Source organism: Heterodontus francisci, chromosome 7 (genome assembly GCF_036365525.1).
Source record: "Heterodontus francisci isolate sHetFra1 chromosome 7, sHetFra1.hap1, whole genome shotgun sequence".
NCBI classification, from domain to species: Eukaryota; Metazoa; Chordata; class Chondrichthyes; order Heterodontiformes; family Heterodontidae; genus Heterodontus; species Heterodontus francisci.
The window spans coordinates 50,855,122-50,876,462 of NC_090377.1; the positions used below are offsets into that span (position 1 = coordinate 50,855,122).

The 21,341-nt window shown below is 44.4% G+C and overlaps 1 protein-coding gene across 3 annotated transcripts in view; it reads left to right on the forward strand.

Annotated features, from left to right (window-relative positions):
* The window catches only part of slc12a8 (solute carrier family 12 member 8), a 163,025-nt gene that overhangs the window by 26,457 nt on the left and 115,227 nt on the right, over positions 1 to 21,341 (forward strand). For all 3 annotated transcript variants that reach the window (XM_068034496.1, XM_068034497.1, XM_068034498.1), the window contains exons 4-5: positions 5,240 to 5,431; positions 10,957 to 11,188. In XM_068034496.1, coding sequence (XP_067890597.1) covers positions 5,240 to 5,431; positions 10,957 to 11,188 — 424 coding nt within the window. The remainder of the gene's footprint in view (positions 1 to 5,239; positions 5,432 to 10,956; positions 11,189 to 21,341) is intronic.

A 21,341-nucleotide genomic window follows, 5' to 3' on the forward strand; every position in this document is an offset into this window, starting at 1 on the left:
TCACCATCACCTTCTCAAGGGCAATTAAGGATGGGAAATAAATGCTGGCCTAGCCAGTGGCACTACCACATCCCATGAGCGAATAAAAAAAAAAAAAGCCTCGATGTTGTGGAGGTCTTGCTGCATCTGGACATGGGCTGCTTCATTATCTGAGGAGTTGCGAATGGTGCTGAACATTGTGACAATCATCAGCAAACGTCCCCACTTCTAGCCTCTTGTTGGAGGGAATGTCATTGAGGAAGCAGCTGAAGATGGTTGGGCCTAAGACACTACCCTGAGGAAGTCCTGCAGTGATGCCCTGGAGCTGAGATGATTGACCACCAACAACCACAACCATCTTCCTTTGTGCTAGGTATGACTCCAACCAACGGAAAGTTTTCCCCGATTCCCATTGACTCCAATTTTGCTTAGGCTCCTTGATGCCATATATGATCAAATGCTGCCTTGATATCAAGGGCAGTCATTCTCACCTCACCTCTGGAGTTCAGCTCTTTTGGCCATGTTTGGACAAAGGCTGTAATGAGGTCAGGAGCCAAGAGGCCCTAGCGGAACCCAAACTGAGAGTCACTGAGCAGATTATTGCTAAGCAAGTGCCGCTTGCTAGCACTGTCGATGACACCTTCCATCACTTTACTGATGTTTGAGGATAGACTGATGGGGCGGTAATTGGCGGGGTTGCTTTTTGTGTGCAGGACATACCACATTGCCGGGTAGATGCCAGTGTTGTAGCTGTATTGGAACAGCTTGGCTAGGGGCACAGCAAGTTCTGGAGCACAGATCTTCAGTACTATTGCCGGAATATTGTCAGGGCCCATAGCCTTTGCAGTATCCAGTGCCTTCAGTCATTTCTTGATATCACACGAGTGATTCAAATTGGCTGAAGTCTGGCATCTGTGATGCTGGGGACTTCAGCAAGAGGCCGAGCTGGATCATCAACTCTGCACTTCCGGCTGAAGATTGTTGCAAATGCTTCAGCCTTATCTTTCGCACTGATGCGCTGGGCTCCCCATCTTGAGGATGGGGACATTTGTGGAACCACCTCCTCCAGTTAGTTGTTTAATTATCCACCACCATTCACGGCTGGATATGTCAGGACTGCAGAGCTTAGATCTGATCTGTTGGTTGTGGGATCGCTTAGCCCTGTCCATCGCATGCTGCTTACGCAGTTTGGCACGCAAGTAGTCCTGTGTCGTAGCTTCACCAGGTTGACACCTCATTTTGAGGTATGCCTGGTGCTGCTCCTGGCATGCCCTCCTGCACTCTTCATTGAACCAGAGTTGGCCTCCCAGCTTGATTGTAATGGTAGAGTGGGGGATATGCCCATGCCATGAGGTTACAGATTGTGGCTGAGTACAGTTCTGCTGCTACCGATGGCCCACAGCGCCTCATGAAGGCCCAGTTTTGCATTGCTAGATGTGTTCAAAATCAATCCCATTTAGCATGGTGGTAGTGCCACACAACACGAAGGAGGGTATCCTCAATGTGAAGGCAGGATTTCATCTCCACAAGGACTGGTCGGTGGTCACCCCTACCAATACTGTCATGGATACATGCATCTGCGACCGGCAGATTGGTGAGGACAAGGTCAAGTCTATTTTTTCCTCTTGTTGGTTCCCCCACCACCTGCTGCAGACCCAGTCTAGCAGCTATGTTGTTTAAGACTCGGCCAACTCGGTCAGTAGTGGTACTACCGAGCCACTCTTGGTGATGAACATTGAAGTCCCCCATGCAGAGTGCATTCTGTGCCCTTGCCACCCTCAGTGCTTCCTCCAAGTGGTGATCAACATGGAGGAGTACTGATTCATCAACCGAGGGAGCGCGGTAGGTGGTAATAAGCAGGAGGTTTCCTTGTCCATGTTTTATCTGATGCCATGAGACTCCATGGGGGCTGGAGTCGATGTCGATGTTGAGGACTCGCAGGGCAACTCCCGCCTGACTGTATACCACTGTGCCACCGCCTCTGCTGGGTCTGTGTTGCCAGTGGGACAGGACATACCCGGGGATGGTGATGGCGGTGTCTGGGACATTGTCTGTCAGGTATGATTCCATGAGTATGACTATGTCAGGCTGTTGCTTGACTAGTCTGTGGGACAGCTCTCCCAACTTTAGCACAAGCCCCCAGATGTTAGTAAGGAGGATTTTGCAGGGTCGACAGGGCTGGGTTTGCCGTTGTCGGTGCCTAGGTCAATGCCAGGTTGTCCGTCCGGTTTCATTCTTTATTGACTTCATAGCGGTTAGATACAACTGAATGGCTTGCTGGGCCATTTCAGAGTCAACCACATTGCTGTGGGTCTGGAGTTACATGTAGACCAGACCAGGAAACGATGGCAGGTTTCATTCCCTAAAGGACATTAGTGAACCAGATAGGTATTTACAACAATCGACAATGATCACCATTAGACTAGCTTTTAATTTCAGATTTATTAATTGAATTCAAATTTCACCATCTGCTGTGGTGGGATTTAAACCCATGTCCTCAGAGCCTTTAGCCTAGGCATCTGGATTACTAGTCCTGTGACATTACCACGACACCAATACCTCACCTTGGGCTGATAAGTGGCAAGTAACATTCGTGCCACACAAGTGCCAGGCAATGACCATCTCAAACAAGCAAGAATCCAATCATCTCCCCCTAATGTTCAATGGCATTACCATTGCAGAGTTCCCCCACTATCAACATCCTGGGGATTACCATTGACCAGAAACTGAACTGGACCAGCCATATAAATACTGTGGCTACAAGAGCACATCAGAGGCTGGAAGTTCCATGGCGAGTAACTCACCTCCTATCTCCCCGATGTCGGTCCACCATCTACAAGGCACAAGTCAGGAGTGTGATGGGATACTCTGCACTTGCCTAGATGGATGCAGCTCCAACAACACTCAAGAAGCTTGACACCTTCCAGGACAAAGCAGCCCACTTGACTGGCACCCCATCCACCGCCATCAACATTCACTCCTTCCACCGCCAACGCACAATGGCAGCAATGTGTACCATCTACAATTTGCAAGGCTCCAAGTCTCCTTCGACAGCACCTTCTACCACCTAGAAGGACAAGGGTGGCAGATTCATTGGAACACCACCACTTGCGGGTTCCCCTCCAAGCCACACACCATCCTGACTTGGAACAATATCGCTATTCACTGTCGCTGGGTCAAAATCCATTCCTAACAGCACTGTTGCTGTACCTACAACCCAAGGAATGTAGCGGTTCAAGAAGGCTGCTCAGCACCACCTTCTCAAGGCTAATTAGTGATGGGCAATAAATGCTGGCCTAGCCAGCGATGCCCGCATCCCATGAATTAATAAAACAAAGTACCATGGACAAATGACTGAGGATTTGCCAGGTTATTTATGCCAGCAGTAAGATGACAAGGTTGATCCAAAGTGCTTGGAAAGCTGAAATTATGGAAATAGACCAGAGGTAACATAGAATGCATAGCACAGAAGCAGGCCACTTGCTGATGTTCTGATGAAGGGTCACTGACCTGAAATGTTAACTCTGTTTCTCTCTCCACAGATGCTGCCAGACCTGCTGAGTATTTCCAGCATTTCTTGTTTTTATTTCAGATCTCCAGCATCTGCAGTATTTTGCTTTTATTTTAGTGCTGATGTTTATGCTGCACTGAAGCCTCCTACCTACCATCCTTCCTCATCTAACTTTATCAGCATAACCCTCTATTCCTTTCTCCCTCACGTGCCTATACAGTCTCCTCTTAAATACATCTCTGATCAAAGGGTATGGGGCAAAAGCCAGAACGGAGTTGGATGATCAGCCATGATCATAATGAATGGCGGAGCAGGCTCGAAGGGCCGAATGGCATACTCCTGCTTCTATTTTCTATGTTTCTATCTATACTATTTGCCTCAATTACTCCCTGAGCTAGGGTATTCCACATTCTCTCCACTCTCTGTGTAAATAGGTTTCTCCTGACCTGGTGTTTGATTTCTTGCTGACTATCTTATATTGATGGCCCCTAGTTTTGCTCTTCTCCACAAGTGGAAACATTCTATAAAAACCTTTCATAATTTTAAAGATCTCTATTAAATCACCCCTCAGCCTTCTCTTAGCAACAGAAAGAGACCCAGCCTGTTCATACTTTTCTAATAGGTATAACCTCACATTTCCAATATCATCCTTGGAAAGCTTTTTCGCATTCTCTCCAGCGCCTATGTATCCTTTCTATAATATCGTGACCCAGAACTGCAGAAAGTATTCCAAGTGTGGTCTAGTCTAGGTTGTAAAGGAATATAAACTTTTTTTAATCTAATCATAATGACCTACAATTTTTCATCATGTTTTTATACACTGCATTTTACTGATTATTTCACCAATCAAGTGCAATTATTCACATTCTGTTTAGATTGCACTCCATATCTCCATTACTCTCCATATAAATCATGCCATGCACACTTGCTGCACTTGTAGGAACCGGAATCTTTTCACCCTTATGATTTACCTTTGGGTGCAGTGCTCATGAGTTCTGGGGGTCTTCTACCAGAATTATTAGATTAGAGATACAGCACTGAAACAGGCCCTTCAGCCCACCGAGTCTGTGCCGAACATCAACCACCCATTTATACTAATCCTACACTAATCCCATATTCCCAACAAACATCCCCACCTGTCCCTATATTTCCCTACCACCTACCTATACTGGTGACAATTTATAATGGCCAATTTACCTGTCAACCTGCAAGTCTTTTGGCTTGTGGGAGGAAACCGGAGCACCCGGAGAAAACCCACGCAGACACAGGGAGAACTTGCAAACTCCACACAGGCAGTACCCAGAATCGAACCCGGGTCCCTGGAGCTGTGAGGCTGCGGTGCTAACCACTGTGCCGCCCCTCGCCACTGTGCCGCCCCTGCCTACTGTACATTAGGAACATCGGAAGTAAGCCATTCAGCCCTTCAAGTCTATTCCACTGTTCAATTAGATTATGGCTGATCTGTATAAATAAGGCACTTGCATTCATATCCCTGCTAACTACCTCTCAGCACAGATACATGACTGACCACTGGATTAGATTTTCCCTGTTGTCTTTTGAGGAGAATTATTTGTTTGCAAGACAATGATTCTGCATCTAAAGAGAGGTGTGTCATTACTAAAATAGGTAAATTTTCCAGTAGTTCCATAGGAATGTTCAGGACAAATCTAATATGTATCCATTGCTGAGGTATGGTTCAATTTATCATGAGAGCTCTGATTACTAATTATTGTAGTTTTTCAATCTCAGGGAAATACCGGCGTCCTACTGGGAATGTTTATGGTGACCCTGGTTGTCTTGGTTGCTGTGGTGACAGTTCTATCTGGAATTGGCGTGTGGGAGAGGTGCAGTCTTGGAAATGGTGGAGTATATTCCATGCTTTCTACAGTTCTGGGAGGTCAAGTAGGAGGAACTTTTGGGTTTCTCTACGTATTTGGACAGGTAATCAAGACTTCAAGATTGTGGGTTTTTAATGAACCATTTAGAATTCTGTTTGTATTCGTTCTGAGATTTTTTAGCAATTCTATGCAAAATGTGGACATTGAATTTGTCCACCAAATCGCTGAATTCTATGGGAATGGTGCCTCCTACCTGTCACTACTTTGTCACAGTAGCAGTGACTCCCAATATTCCAAATTGGTGACGGCGATCAATTTGGGATTTAGGAATCATGCCTGGAGCATTTCTGGACTAATTGTGGATTTGGATTCACCCACTTGATGCTGCTGCTGGCTAGAGAGAATTGTTGGAATGGAGGAATTGAAGTGAGGTATAAGTTTAAAAAAAATGAAATAAAGTACAGAAAAGGAAGTGGCAATTTATAATTGATACACAACTTTCATGTTGCAATGTATCTGGATCAAAGTTTACCACAGCCAGCCTTTAATTAAACTTTAATTAAATCTCTGGGAAGGCCCAGTCTCATTAGTGTGCAAATCCTGCAGATGGTATCTAGTCATTTACACAGGTTCGCTATTGAATTCCCAGCAATGCTAGTAACCACTTAGCAGCTGGGTACATTAAAGTTCATTTATGGCACGCCCTTTGTACAAGGGGATTATTCACACAAGAATTTTCTGCCAGTGTAGGCATCAAACCATAGTTGGAAAATCCAACAGTAACTGCTGGACCACCCGCAAATTTACATCGAAACCACTTTAATAGGTACATGTAATGCTACCTTCTACCAAAGTTTTGTTTTAGTATTTGTCTAAGCTTATTTCTGCTCAAAAAGAAAAATATAAGGCCTTAGTTTTGCACCTGTAGTTCTGTGCCACCAGTCATGTTATATAGATCAAAGGAACAAATCCATTTGATATTTTAATCTGAGTCAGTTTGGTTTTTAAGTAAAAGAAATTAATAATTCAACTTTAGCAGGGAACACATAGGATCATCACGGTATTGATTTTTACGTATAACCCATAGATGAGAACTGATAACTGGATTGCAGTATGGAATAAATAAATTGCAATAAAAGTTCTTCTTTCATTTTCCATTGTGACCATTCATTGTTTCATAGAATCTTAGAATGGTTATAGCCCAGAAAGAGGCAATTCAGTTTGTTGAGACCAAGCCAGCTTTCTGCAAAAGCAATTTTGCTAGATTCACTCCCCCACCCTTTCCCTGTAGCCCTGCAAATGTTTTCCCTTCAGTGTTTATTCAATTCCTTTTTGAAAACCATGATTGAATCTGCCTCCATAACCTTTTCAGGCAGTGCATTCCAGATTGCAACCACTCACTGTGTGAAAATGTTTTTCCTCATGTTGCCTTTTGGTTCTTTTGCAAATCACTTTAAATCTGTGTCCTTTGGTTTTCCATCCTTCTGCCAATAGGAACAATTTCTCTCTATTAAGACCCCTCATGATTTTGAACACCTCTATCAAATCTCAACCTTCTCCTCTCTAAGGAGAACAACCACAGTTTATCCAATATATCCACATAAGCATTGCTGAAAATGGAGACATGTTGTCGAAGCTTTTCATCTTGCACTCATCAGGACAATCTGCAAGAATACCAATGTGAGGGAAAAAACAACTTTATACTGTATGAGAAGAGAGTGCTGATTGGTTGGCAAGTGAACTCTGATTGGTAAAGGTGTTGCCAAGGAGAGTGCACCAGTTTATGGTGACTGACAGTTAACTGCCAAGCTTTGTTAGAAATTTAAAACAGGCAGCTTGACTCTGATTGATCAAGGCAATGCCTTGAGGAATAAACCAGCGAATGGCTGTCACTTATTTTGTTTAGCTGAAACAGGCTCTACCAATCAGAGTGAAGTGTGAGATTCTGTCTGTTCACTTCAATTTAAATAGGTCGCATTTGCTGACAACGCTATCGGTAGGTGGCGCTGTTGTGGCACATGCGCAAATGCAGCATGTGCCACTAAAACGTCACAGTTTGCGACTTTAGCAGCTGCCAGGACTAAAGATGGCGCTGCTCAAAGAATCACACAGACGCAACCTAACAAACATGTGGCAGCATTCAATGGCCGGTGTGAGAGAGCAAGCGGGCTGGGCGAGCGGAGCGGGCCGGAGAGAGCAGCGCGGGGTGGGTGGGAGCAGCGGAGCGCCAGAGAGCGCAGCGGAGCGCCGGAGAGAGCGGGGGTGGGGGGGGGAGGAGCAGCGGAGCGGCCGGAGAGTGCAGTGGGGTGGGGGAGCAGCAGACTGGCCGGAGAGAGCAGGGGAGCGCCGGAGAGAGCGGGCGGGGGAAGCGGAGCGGCTGGAGAGAGCAGTGGAGCGCCGGAGAGAGCAGCAGGGGGTGGGGGGGGGAGCAGCGGAGTGGCCGGAGAGAGCAGCGGAGCGCCGGAGAGAGCGGACGGGGTGGGGGGGAGGGGGGTGCAGGGGAGTGGCCGGAGAGAGCAGGGGGGTGGGGGAGCAGCGGAGCGGCCGGAGAGAGCGGGCGGGGGGGTGGGCGGAGCAGCAGAGCGGCCGGAGAGAGCAGCGGGGGTGGGGGGTGGTGATGGGGGGAGCAGCGGAGCGGCCGGAGAGAGCAGCGGAGCGGGGGCGGAGGTGGTGGTAGCAGCGGAGCGGCTGGAGAGAGCAGCGGAGCAGGGTGGGAGGTGGTAGCAGCGAGGTGGGGGCGGAGCGGAGGGGGAGTGCGTTTTTCTGTGCATGCGCCATAACCTTGCAAAAGCAGAAGACTTACCGGCCTTACCGCACTCGGGCAACTCCAAGGTCTTCGGCTGCTCACTCCCCGTGGCTCTCTACGGCCTCTCGCTTCTGGCCCTCTCCATCCAGCTGTTCCCTCTAGCTGCGGATCCCCAATCCAGTTGCTTTCTCTCCTACTTCTCAACTTCAGGCATTGCAACTGTCTGGTCCCTGCCTTTTGCATGCCCCCTCACCCCCCACCCCTCCCCCTCTTCACCCGCCCCTCCCTCTTCACCCACCCCTCCCTCTACACCCCCTACCCCCACCACTCCACCACAGTTGAATATCTGAAGTGCAGTTGCAAAGTCGGGGAAATAGCATTCAAAACCTCAACAATTCTGGGTTTAATTATTGAGAAGTTTTATTAAGTACATTAAGCATCCGAGGAACTGCTGTGCATGGATACATGAGTGTTGTGTAGCCAGCATTCCCGTGAGACAGACAGGCCGAGTCTCTGCTATGCACAGCTAAAGAGATTGTTCCTGGAGAGCCTTGTGGTGAATGAACGCTTGGCTCTCTATTCCACTACTGTATTGTCCATGTGAAGAAGGCAAAGTCACAGGAGTCTGAGCTCAGTCTATTCTTGGTGAATGTTCCCCAAGCGCATCCCAATGTGCACTCCCACTTCATCCATAAATGCAAGGTTCCTTTCCACATCGTAACAAGCTCCGCAGCATGATCCAGTTGCCTTCGTTGCTTGAATGCTAACCTTAAGTCTCAAGGATTGTTTTCTCGAAGGCATGTTTTACATGAAAAGAAATAAAGCAAATCAGAGTTAGAGCTTGCCTCCCTCCATCCACTGAAATTACTGTTGCGCACACCTTTTTAAGTTCTGCAGTTAAGGCACCAATTGATAACGTCGCCAATGAAGCACTTATTATCCACCTCACATGCAGGAATCAGCACATCCTTGCATCCTCTCCTGCACTGCCTCCATTGCTTGAATGCCGTCCTTAAGTCTCAAGGATTGTTTTCTCAAGGGCACGTTTTACATGAAAAGAAAGAAGGAAAGAACATCAGTGTCAGAGCTTCCCTCCCTCCAGTGAAATTACTGTTGAGCATGCTTTATGTTCTGCAGTAAAGGCATGTACTGATAACATCGCCAATGAATCACTTAGTACCCACCTCAGCTGTAGGAGTCAGGATGATGTTACTGCCCCTATCTGATGATGGTTCAATGCTGCTCTCAGGGAAAACATGAATGATGTGAGGGTGCTGGAAAAAGAAGCACATTTCTTTTGGACTATGAACATAAAGCAGGCCATTTAGTCCAGCTGTTCCCTGCTAGTGGTTATGCTACTCCTGCGCCTTCCCATATGCTCCCATTTAATCCTGCCTACTACTATCAGCATCACCTTCCATTTCTTTCACTCTTACCTACCTTTGCCTTAAAGCAACACTGAGGATGGAGAACGGTGTGGCTGCATTCCCACCTCACCAGTTGTGTACGCAGCAAGAGCATTCACATTCGTGCTACCACTGGACACGGCATGCTTGTTTCTTTTAGTGCTCAGTCTCTTCTTGCTGAATGTTCCCCAAGTGCTTGACCCCTTTGGATGCCCTCTCTGCTTGACAGGCAGCAGCTGGAGCAGCTTACAACAGGGACTGGAGCACATGCAGCGCCCCAGACAATGGAAATGTTTTCAGAGCAACTTACAACAGCAGAGCAACTTACCTTGGAGCAATCTCCTCTTTCTAATAAAAATGAAGCAGACTGACATCTCCAAAACGACTAAATAATTGCGATAAAATGTGAGAAAATGCCCGACGAAACCTCTCCTCCTTCCACTTTCAGAAACTCGTGCCGAAGCTTTGACGCATGCGTGAATATCAGAAGGTTGACGCATGCGTGAATACCTGTTGGCGTTGCATAAAGCGCATGCGCAGAGGCCGACCAGGTGCGTTGCCCGAAGAAGCACACGTCACGCGATGACGTCATCGGCGCATGCGCTAACCAGTCCTGGCAAGCCGGAACGCAGCGCATGCGCAGAGAGCAGGAGACCATCTGCGCATGTGTGCACCGCGGCGCAGCCTGATGACGTCAGTGGCGGGCTGCGTTGTCAGGAATCACTTTGATTTAAATAAGGATGCCTGCTGATAGAGCTGCTCTTTGCAGTCATTTTATCATAGAATGATACAGCACAGAGGGAGGACGTCAGATCATTCTGCCTGTGCCAGCTCTTTTGTTTAGCACTCCAATTAATCCCACCCACTGATCTTTCCCCACAGCCCAATAAATTTTTCCATTCAAGTATTTATCCAATTTCCTTTTGCTTTTGAATCTGCTTCCACACCCTTTTAGTTAGTGCATTCCAGATCACAACAACTCTTGTGTAAAACAGTGTTTTCGTATGTCACCTCTGCTTCTTTTGCCAATCCCCTTAAATCTCTGCCCTCTGGTTACTGACCCATCTGCCACTGGGAACAGTTTCTCCTTATTTAGTCTTATCAAAACCATTGATGATTTCGAAGACCTATCGAATCTCCTCTTAACCTGCTCTGCTGTAAGGAGATTAATCTCAGATTCTCCACATAACTGAAGTCCTTTATTCCTGGTGCCATTCTAGTAAATCTCTTCCGCACTTGTTCCAAGGCCTTGACATTCTTCCTGTGGTGTCCAATGTTGAACACACTACTCCAGCTGAGGCCTAACCAGTCAGCTGACTTTGGAAATTCAAGCTTGTACATTAATAACCAGGAATGAAAGGGGTCATGGATTAGTAAGCTATTTGATTCAGGAGACTATTGCCTATCATAAAGCCAGCACAAAATGTTAATAAAAAGTGTTTCTGATGACAAAGCTAAAATAATGCTGTCTTGCAGTGTGTTGCAGGTGCTATGTATATCACTGGCTTTGCTGAATCCATTGCTGACTTGTTGAACCTCAGTAATATCTGGGCAGTCCGAGGAATTTCCATTGCTGTACTGATAGGATTACTGGGAATTAATCTAGCTGGAGTCAAATGGATCATTCGGTTTCAGCTGCTGCTATTAGCCTTGCTGGCTATCTCTACAATGGATTTTGTTGTTGGCACTTTCACACACCTGGACCCTGGTAAGAAAATATATTTGTTAGCAGTAGTACTGTGTGCATAATCCTGGCTACATGTGTGGATAAAATCTTCAGTATGTTCTATGCCCCTGTCAGTGGCACTCATAAAATGCTGATAGTAGTGCAGGACAATAAATTATTGGAATTCCTTCTTTTGTTGCTTACAATGTTTTGGTATATGCGGTTTTATAATAGCAGGTGTGTTATGCTATGTAATGCAAAGTGCGTATCGAAGCTCCTGAACATGTCAAATGCTGTTTTACTTTAAACCAATGAACAAAGTGTGACTGGAAAATAATGACAAAGTGTTGCATTTACAGGAAGTGGATATCATATGCATTACTTGTAAAATAACTATACGGAGAATTTCTCTGTCACTCAATAAGAATTTTTAATCTCTCCAGTTTAAGTCCCCCTTTGTTTTACCTCTTTAGGTTTTACTTTTTGTCGCATTATTTTTCTTTCACATTTGTTTTTTTTTCACCTCTCCAACAAAACAAGGATATTATTGTGCTTCCCATGCTACCTGCTTTAGTTAAGAGGCTAAGCAGATTCCAGCCTGGTCTTTTAAATTGCTGACAGTGCCACTATCATAAATGAATGGTTGGCCTGTGAAAACACTAGACTGATGGGCCTAGATTTTGCTTTTTGGTGAAGTTTGAGCAGGGAACTAGTTCCACCCTCTTCTCTAGACCTGCCTGAGCCCGGTTTCATTTTCCTTCGTCAGAGCTGTCGGCAGGATCCTTCCTATGAAGTGAGATCCTGCCAGTGCTACTTGGAAGAGGGGTGTGAAGAGAGATGTCACTGCACCCAAAGATCCCACATGGGACTTAAAAGGAAAGAAGATTGAAATAATGCCATCCAACGAAGACCTTGGCTGAGGCTTTCAGCAAGTCAATATTTCTGGCTGTCTGAAGAGAGATGGGGCCACAACAAGACCCTGTCCCTCTATTTGGACATTGATTGTTGCTTCCCTGGCTAGTTGTCAGATCGCTGAAAATTGTAGGTACATGTAGTGGAGAACAGGGAACCTGCTGGGATATGCATTAGGTGGGGAAGTAGTGGTCCCAGTCAGAGCAGAGGTAAGAGGATCCTGCTTGAATGGCCAGCCATGCACTAAGCCTCATCATCCAAAATTCTGCACATTTTGCGCTGAGACCACGGAGGTGAATTTCCCAGTTGTGGTAACTTTTCCTATGCTTTTGTGAGCCACTCCATCTTGTGACTTAGGTGAGGTGTTATGGCCACGTGGGTGATGGCGTGGCTTGTTTCCACTGTTCACCTCCCAACTGACCACAGGATGTGTTTTTTTTTAATTAGTGTTTTAACCCCTTGTGTTTTATTTGCCAAATAGACAGATGACAGGTTTTCTCGTAGGTTAAAAAAAACCAATTTTATTTTAAACAAATCTGCAACATCCCTCACGCATGCATTCACTCTCACACTCCCTGTCAAGAGAAGATAGATAGAAAAGTACAGGGTAAAAAGTGTTCAGAGTTGAGCTTGTAAAAGTCTGTTGTTTCAGGAATAACCTGTGGGATCCCTCTGGGGAGGTGAATTTTTAAAGTTGCAGGCCTGTTTGCTGGTGGTCTGGTAGTCAGTGGGCTGTTGCAGTCTCCTGGCAGTTCACATTGGGTTGAAGGCAGTGCTAATGTCTTAGATCAATTCTCACCGGTAGAAAAGTTGCTTTTGCAAAGGCACTTTGTTGTCTCTGCTGTAGCTAGGTTCCAAATTGTCTCAGCAGAGTTCAACTGTATTGGCTGGAAATAATCTCTCTCTCTCTCTCACTGCTTTGCCGGAAATCAAGATGGCTTTTGGTTACCCTGTCTGGCTGAGGAGAGACCAGACTGATGATGATGTGTCTCATCCTGTCCTGAAAAGACTCCACCTTTGTTCCTCAAAATAATTACCATTTAAGGTGAATTTTTACAAGGGTTGCCTTCACTCGTGACTTCAGGTTTTAGTCCTAGCTGGGCTGTATAATGGCCTTGATGATGGCCCCATTCTGAGGAAATGAGGGTGGTTCAGACTCCATTGTAATGAAGGTTATTTGGAGACGAAAGGTCTGAGAAAGGTCTTATCTCATTGTGTTTGAGTATAGCTCCCATCCAGCTGTGATTATCTGTTGCATTCCCAGGCAGACAGGGCTTAATTGGTTTTCAGTCTTAATAGGCACAGATGTGGATTTGAGTGTAAAAGATGCTGAGGGTCCATTTGTGTTGTCTTCCATTTTGTTGACAGCACATGTATCATGCTCTTTAAAATTGTCCCGATTTTTTTATAACTCTTCTATTTGATTCTGTATTTTCATCGCTGCACTTATTGTGAGCATGACAGAGGGCTGATAAACTTTTCTTTGTTTTCTATATTCTAGAATTGCTGGGTGTATAAGTGCAGGTTAATGGTTAGACTGGATCAGATTCCAAGATGTATGAACTAGTGCCTAGAATGTGGTAAAAAGCTTTCGCATCCTCAGGATGTTGTAATGCAGTTTGCAGCCAATGAATTGCATTCATTGTTATCTCCTGGAGCTTGCTTGATCACCTTTTGAAGAAAAATTTCCCAGAGTTGGCTTAAGATTTCTTTCTCTCTTCTTTGCCCCTCCCAGGAAATTGCAGGGTTGCATGGGACGGAAGGGGGGAATGGAGCACTTGATCTTTCCTGACACTTCTTCATGTGTTCATATTGTTACGACCATTTGGTGTTATGTGGGTGGTTCCCACTGTTCAACTCCCCACCTGACTGCAGCAAGTGTATTTGTATTAGAGTTTAGCCTCTTAGTGTTCTATTTTTCAAATAGACAGTGACAGATTTTCTCGTAGGTTTTAAAAACAGAAAGTCAATATCAAATGGATCAATACGCTTTATCCCGAAATTGTCGCAATGGCCTTTGCTCACATACACACGTGCACACACAAGAAACAGATAGAGGAGGGAAAAAGGTTATGATAAACCTGTTGAATTCCCTTAGCAATCAAGTTTTCGATGGATGCAGGCCTGAGATGAGTGTAGATTTTTCTCTTGATTGACGGTTCAATTGAAGACGGTGGGTTACCTCTAGTCTCACTGCTGTATAATGTAGATGTCAGATTCTGCAGCAGGGCATATGCTTTGTCAGGCTTGGCCAGAACATAATCTGTTAGGATGTTGCTTCGCAACCACCCTGCCCCCCCCCCCCCCCCCCCCCCACCCCACCCACCATCTCTCTCTGGCTGCCTTTTTTTTAAGGCAAAACTATCATCTCTCATCTCCTGTTAGGAGACTCTCTGGTCTCTTCCCCATGGTGATCACACAATGGCCCAGGCCTTGGCAACTTCATACCTCCTTTGTTTCAGAAGAAGGCTTTCAATTCTGGAATGTTTTAGGATAGGTGTAGGATGGACTCAGTTGACAACTCTTAGCTTTGAAGGTTTGTCCTTTGTCTTTGTCAGACAGTTTGAATACACAAAAGGCCAATCCCTTTTTTTTGGCAGCCATTTTGGAACACTGTTCCCTTTTTGAAATAAAGGTTTTTTTTTTAAAAGACAAATTCTGTTTTTCGTAAGAGTTAGTCCATGATTGTTGTATCATCGCACTTCCAGTGTGTGTGACAATATGTTAAGATGTGGCCCAAAGGCCAAATGCATCCCATAAGCATCTTTAATATTCCTAGTCTGGAGGTCTGGAAAAGTTGCACTTCAATTAGGAAGGAACATTTACAAATCCTCCAGACTGGAAATTTTAAAAGGTTGGGGGAAGGGGAAGAGGCTGGTCTTGTACTTTTTGTTCAGGGGGTCTCATTTTTGGAGATTTCCTTTGTTTTATGCATAGTGGCTCATGCTTCTTATAATCATATATTCCCCACTCAATAGTTTTGACCTAAGTATCTGAGATGCAGCTCCAAAATGTTGAATATCCCAGTAAAGAAAAACTTGTACTTTTAGAAATTCAAAACACTGTGAATGCGGGAAATCTGAAATAAAAACAGAAAATCCTGGAAATACTTAGCAGACCAGACAGCATCTGTGCAGAGAGAAACAAAGTTTGAATTTCAAGACCTTTCATTAGAATTGGCAAAAGTTAATGTTGTATGGAGGCAGGGAAAGGAGGGAGAGGCAGAAAGAACAAAACAGAAGTTCTGTGCTAGGGTTGAAAACAGAAAAGGTTAATTGACAAAAGGGACAATGGTGCAAGGCAAAGTGCAATGGTAGCAGGACAAGTGGGAAAAAAAGATGTGTCTAGAAGAAGTATAACTGGTAATAGCAGAATCATTACCAATAGCTGCTGTCTGAATAAATGGGAGTGGTGGTTATGATCTGAAATTGTTGAACTTATTGTTAGTCTAGAAGGCTGTAAAGTGCATAATCAAAAGATGAAGTGCTGTTCCTCAAACTTATGCTGAGCTTCATTGGAACAGTGCAGGAGGCCAAGGGCAGAGCAGTCAGAGTGGGGGTGGGACAGATAATTAAAATAACAGGTGACTGAAAGCTCAGGGTCATGTTTGCAGATTGAACAGAGGTATTCCACAAAGCGGTCACCCAATCTCTGTTTGGTCTCTTCAATGTAGAGGAGCAGTGAACCCTATCACAGACTTTTTCTTTTATTCTTTCCTTCTGTCTCCCTTTGTACTTGCTTAAAACAAGTAACATTTTTCTATTTCTGATGAAAAGTCATCGGCCTGAAACGTTAACTTTGTTTCTTTCTCCACAAATGCTGCCTCACCCGCTGTGTATTTCCAGCAATATTCTGTTTTTATTCTTGCATTTATATATCACCTTTCACAACCTCACAGTGCCCCAAAGCTCTTTACTGCTAGTGAAGTACTTTTGATGTCACTGTTGTAGTGTAATGTTCTAAGGCATGATCTCAGATATCTATTAGTGGTTGTCCAGATGCTTGAAAGCAGCCTAAACTATTTGATTCCTTGGTGTGGAAATCATGTGAATGGCTATAAAGAAAACTAGAAAATAATTTACAAAATGGAGGAGGGGAAAATACTGGAGCAATATTGACCATACTGACCAATCAATAGAAATTGAACGCTACACATCCTACACATGCATAGCAATACATTTAGAATCCAGCTGAGGTCTCTGTTGTTCAGGCCATCCCTCTGGTGACTTAACTGCTTTCAGAGCTTAGTTATGTCTGCAGAAAAAAACAAAATCAGGAACAGCCTTATCAAATGCAACCAAGCGTCAAAAGGAAATTGCGTCACTTGCTTTTTATATAATACATTTTCATTTGTCACTAAAGAAATGAGCTTCATGCTTAAAATGCCTTTCTTTAACTATTAATGATTGGAAGTTTCACTCCAACATTGACTTTCTATGTTTGCTTGATTTTGTTGGTAAATTCGGGTTACAGGAAATAGTGAAGAAGAAACTGTTGCTGTCGGTTTTGTGATTCCTCTATGTTAAAGAAATGCTTGCTTGGAGGAGATTTTTGATTTTTTTTCTCTCAAGCTCCTTATTTTTTCAAGCACTAATATACTTTGCTTGTTTTAGCTTGCTTTTCACTGAGGGAGAAGTAATTGTCTCAGCTAGTACATGGTTAGGAAGGATATGGCTGTCAGCCGCTGATGAGTTGCTGACCCTCGAGTGTGTCTGCTTTGCCCTTTTCTTTCTGTGCCGGTTTCCTTGTTTAAAATACATAGAGAAACTGATATTTCTGATATGTCTCATTTCATGTACCAAGACAAACATGAAGTTTGGTAATTGCACAGTTGCAGTAAGTGTTTTTCCAATGAAACCTACAGAATAGTTTTGAACTTCAATTCCTTAAGTTTTAATATCCTTTTCACACTGAAATTTTGCCCATTTGCTAAATTCATTCACCACTTATTCATAAAGTTGCAGTATTGCTATTTATTTGGGAATCTACATTTACATTTATACATTTATCATTGGTTGAAATGTAGTAACATATTGTCTGTGACCTTTCTCACAATTACTGACCATTCCCCCTTTAAACCTGATTTCCTTTTTAACTATGCCACTCCCCACTATGCATCCTCTTTCAGTCACCTAGTAGGATGCTCTGAACTGCTGTGTGTTTAGTGTCATAGAATGGTTATGACACAGAAGGAGGTCATTCAGCCTGTCATGTCTGTGCCAACTCTCTACAAGAACAAATCAGCTTGTCCAACTCCCCAGCCCTTTCCCTATAACCCTGCAAATTTTTTCGCTTTAGATAATTCGCAACTCACCAAGCTTCCTTCAACAGCACCTTCCAAACCCGTGACTGCTACTGTCTAGAAGGACAAGGGCAGCAGATGCATGGGAACACCACCATCTGCAAGTTCCCTTCCAAGTCACACATCATCCTGACTTGGAACTATATCGCTGGGTCAAAATCCTGGAACTCCTTTCCTAACAGCACTGTGGGTGTACCTACATCACATGGACTGCAGCAGTTCAAGAAGGCAGCTCACCACCACCACCTCAAGGGCAGTTAGGGATGGGCAATAAATGCTGGCCTTGCCAGCGATGCCCACATCCCATGAAAGAATTTTTAAAAATCCCCTTTTGAAAGCCATGATTGAATCTGCCTCTACCACACTTTCAGGCATTTCATTCCAGTTCCTAACCACTTGCTGCATAAGAAAGTTTTTCCTCATGTTGCCATTGGTTCCTTTTCCATTCATCTTATTTCAATGCCCTCTGTTCTTGACCCTTCCCCCAATGGAAACAGTTTCTCTCTATCTACTCTGTCTAAACCACTCATGATTTTGAACACATCTATCAAATCTCCTTTCAACTTTCTCTTCTCTAAGGAGAAAAGCCCCAGCTTCTGCAATCTATCCATGTAACTGAAGTCCCACTTCCCTGGAATCATTCTCATAAATCTTTTCTGCACCCTCTGTAAAGCCTTCACATTCTTCTTAAAGTGTAATGTCCAGAATTGGACACACTACTCCAGTTGTGGTCAAACCAGTGTTTAATAAAGGTTTGTCATAACTTCCTTGCTTTTGTACTCTATGCCTCGATTTATGAAACCCTGGATCTCATATGCCTTTTTAATTGCTTTCTCAAACTGCCCTGTCACCTTCGACGATTTGTTCACATATATCCCCAGGTCTCTCTGTTCCTTCACCCCCTTTAGAATTGCACCCTTTATTTCATACTGCCTCTCCTCATTCTTTGTACCAAAATGTATCACTTCACACTTCTCCGCACTAAATTCCATCTGCCATGTGTCTGCCCATTGAAGCAGCCTGTCTATGTGCTCTATCACTAGCCTCCTCCCAGTTAAGTTTCAACGCATGTGTAACCCATGACCATGGAAGATTGATACATTGAGTGACCAGCAACATTTACTAGAATGGCTCCAGTGATGAGGGATTGCAGTTATGTGGATAAGCTCATTGTGCAATGAGAGAGGAATAATTGATAATCTAGTGGTGTGAGACCCCTTGGGGACGAGCGACCATAATCTGATAGAATTCTTCATCAAGATGGAGAGTGACATAGTTGATTCTGAGACAAGGGTCATGAATCTTAGTAAAGGAAACTACGAAGGTATGAGGCGCGAGTTGGCCATGACGGATTGGGAAGCGTTACTTAAAGGGATGACGGTGGATAGGCAATGGCAAACATTTAAAGAGCACATGGACGAACTGCAACAATTGTTTATCCCTGTCTGGCGCAAAAGTAAAACGGTAAAGGTAGCCAAACCATGGCTTACAAGAGAAATTAGAGATAGCATTAGATCCAAGAAAGAGGCAGATAAATTTGCCAGGAAAAACAACAGACCTGAGGATTGGGAGCAGTTTAAAATTCAGCAAAGGAGGACCAAGGGATTGATTAAGAAGGGGAAAATAGAGTACGAGAACAAGCTTGTGGGGAACTTAAAAACTGACTGTAAAAGTTTCTATAGGTATGTGAAGAGAAAAAGAATAGTGAACACAAATGTAGGTCTCTTACAGTCAGACGCAGGGGAATTTATTATGGGGAATAAAGAAATGGCTGACCAACTAAATGCATACTTTGGTTCTGTCTTCACAAAGGAGGACACAAATGTACCAGAAATGTTGGGGAACACAGGGCTTAGTGAGAAAGAGGAACTGAAAGAAAACAGTATTACTAGAGAAATGGTGTTGGGGAAATTGATGGGATTGAAGGCTAATAAATCCCCAGGGCCTGATAGTATGCACCCCAGAGTACTGAAGGAAGTGGCCCTAGAAATAGTGGATGCATTGGTGGTCATCTTCCAAGATTCTGTAGACTCTGGAACAGTTCCTACAGATTGGAGGGTAGCTAATGTAACCCCACTATTTAAAAAGTGAGGTAGAGAGAAAGCAGGGAATTATAGACCAGTCAGCCTGACGTCAGTAGTGGGGAAAATTCTTGAGTCCATTATTAAAGATTTTAAAGCAGAGCACTTGGAGAACAGTGGTAGAATCGGACAGAGTCAGCATGGATTTACGAAAGGGAAATCATGCTTGACAAATCTACTAGAATTCTTTGAGGATGTAACTAGTAAAGTTGATGAGGGGGAGCAAGTGGATGTGGTTTATTTGGACTTTCAGAAGGCTTTCGACAAAGTCCCACATAAGAGATTAGCATGTAAAATTAAAGCGCATGGGATTGGGGGTAGTGTATTGCGATGGATAGAAAATTGGTTGGCGGACAGGAAACAAAGAGTAGGGATAAATGGTTCTTTTTCCGAATGGCAGGCAGTGACTAGTGGGGTACCGCAGGGATCAGTGCTAGGACCCCAGCTATTCACAACATACATTAATGATTTAGATGAGGGAACTAAATTAAATATCTCCAAATTTCAGATGACACAAAACTGAGTGGGGGGGGTGAGTTGTGAGGAGGATGCAGAGAGGCTTCAGGGTGATTTGGACAAGTTGAGTGAGTGGGCTAATGCATGGCAGATGCAGTATAATGTGGATAAATGTGAGGTTATTCAATTTGGTAGCAAAAACAGGAAGGCAGATTATTATCTGAACGACTATAAACCGAGAGAGGGGAATATGCAGCGAGACCTGGGTGTTCTCGTACACCAGTCACTGAAGGTAAGCATGCAGGTACAACAGGCGGTAAAAAGGGCAAATGTTATGTTGGCCTTCATAGCGAGAGGATTCGAGTACAGAAGCAGGGATGTCTTGCTGCAATTATACGGGGCCTTGGTGAGGCCACACCTGGAATACTGTGTGCAGTTTTGGTTTCCTTATCTGAGGAAGGCTGTTCTTGCTATAGAGGGAGTGCAGCGAAGGTTTACCAGACTGATTCCTGGGATGGCGGGACTGACATGTGAGGAGAGATCGAGTCGGTTAGGATTATATTCGCTGGGGTTTAGAAGAGTGAGAGGGGATCTCATAGAAACCTATAAAATTCTAACAGGACTTGACAAGGTAGATGCAGGAAGGATGTTCCCAATGGTGGGAGAGTCCAGAACCAGGGGTCATAGTCTAAGGATAGGGGGTAAACCTTTCAGGACTGAGATGAGGAGAAATTTCTTCACCCAGTGAGTGGTGAGCCTGTGGAATTCGCTAGAACAGAAAGCAGTTGAGGCCAAAACATTGAATGTTTTCAAAAAGGAGTTAGATACGGCTCTTGGGTCTAAAGGGATCAAAAGGTATGGGGCGAAAGCCGGAACAGGTTACTGAGTTGGATGATCAGCCATGATCATAATGAATGGCGGAGCAGGCTCAAAGGGCCAAATGGCCTACTCCTGCTCCTATTTTCTATGTTTCTAAGCTGGGGTTATTCTCCTTAGAACCTAGAAAGCTGAACGGAGATTTGATAGCGGTGTTTAAAATAATGAAGGGTTTAGATAGAATAAATAAAGAGAAACCATTTCTAATGGCTGAAGGGTCAGTAACCAGATGGCACAGATTTAAGATGTCTGGCAAAAGAACCAGAAGCAACATGAGGAAAACTTTTACGTAATTAATGATTCAGATTTGCAATGCACCTGGCGGTGGAAGCAGATTCAAATAGCTTTCAAAAGGGAATTGGATAAATACTTGAAGGAGAAAAAAATTGCAGGGAAATGGGGGAAGATACTGTAACAAAGCTGAAAAAATAATCCACACTGAAATCCCAGTTATTTCTCTTTGTGGTTGCTGTTGGTGCTTCTACTGTAATCATTTCACCCTGTTTTAGTTGTCCTGATTCAATCTGTGGTTATGAAAGCAGGTGGATGTCCTGCCTGCAAGCCATTT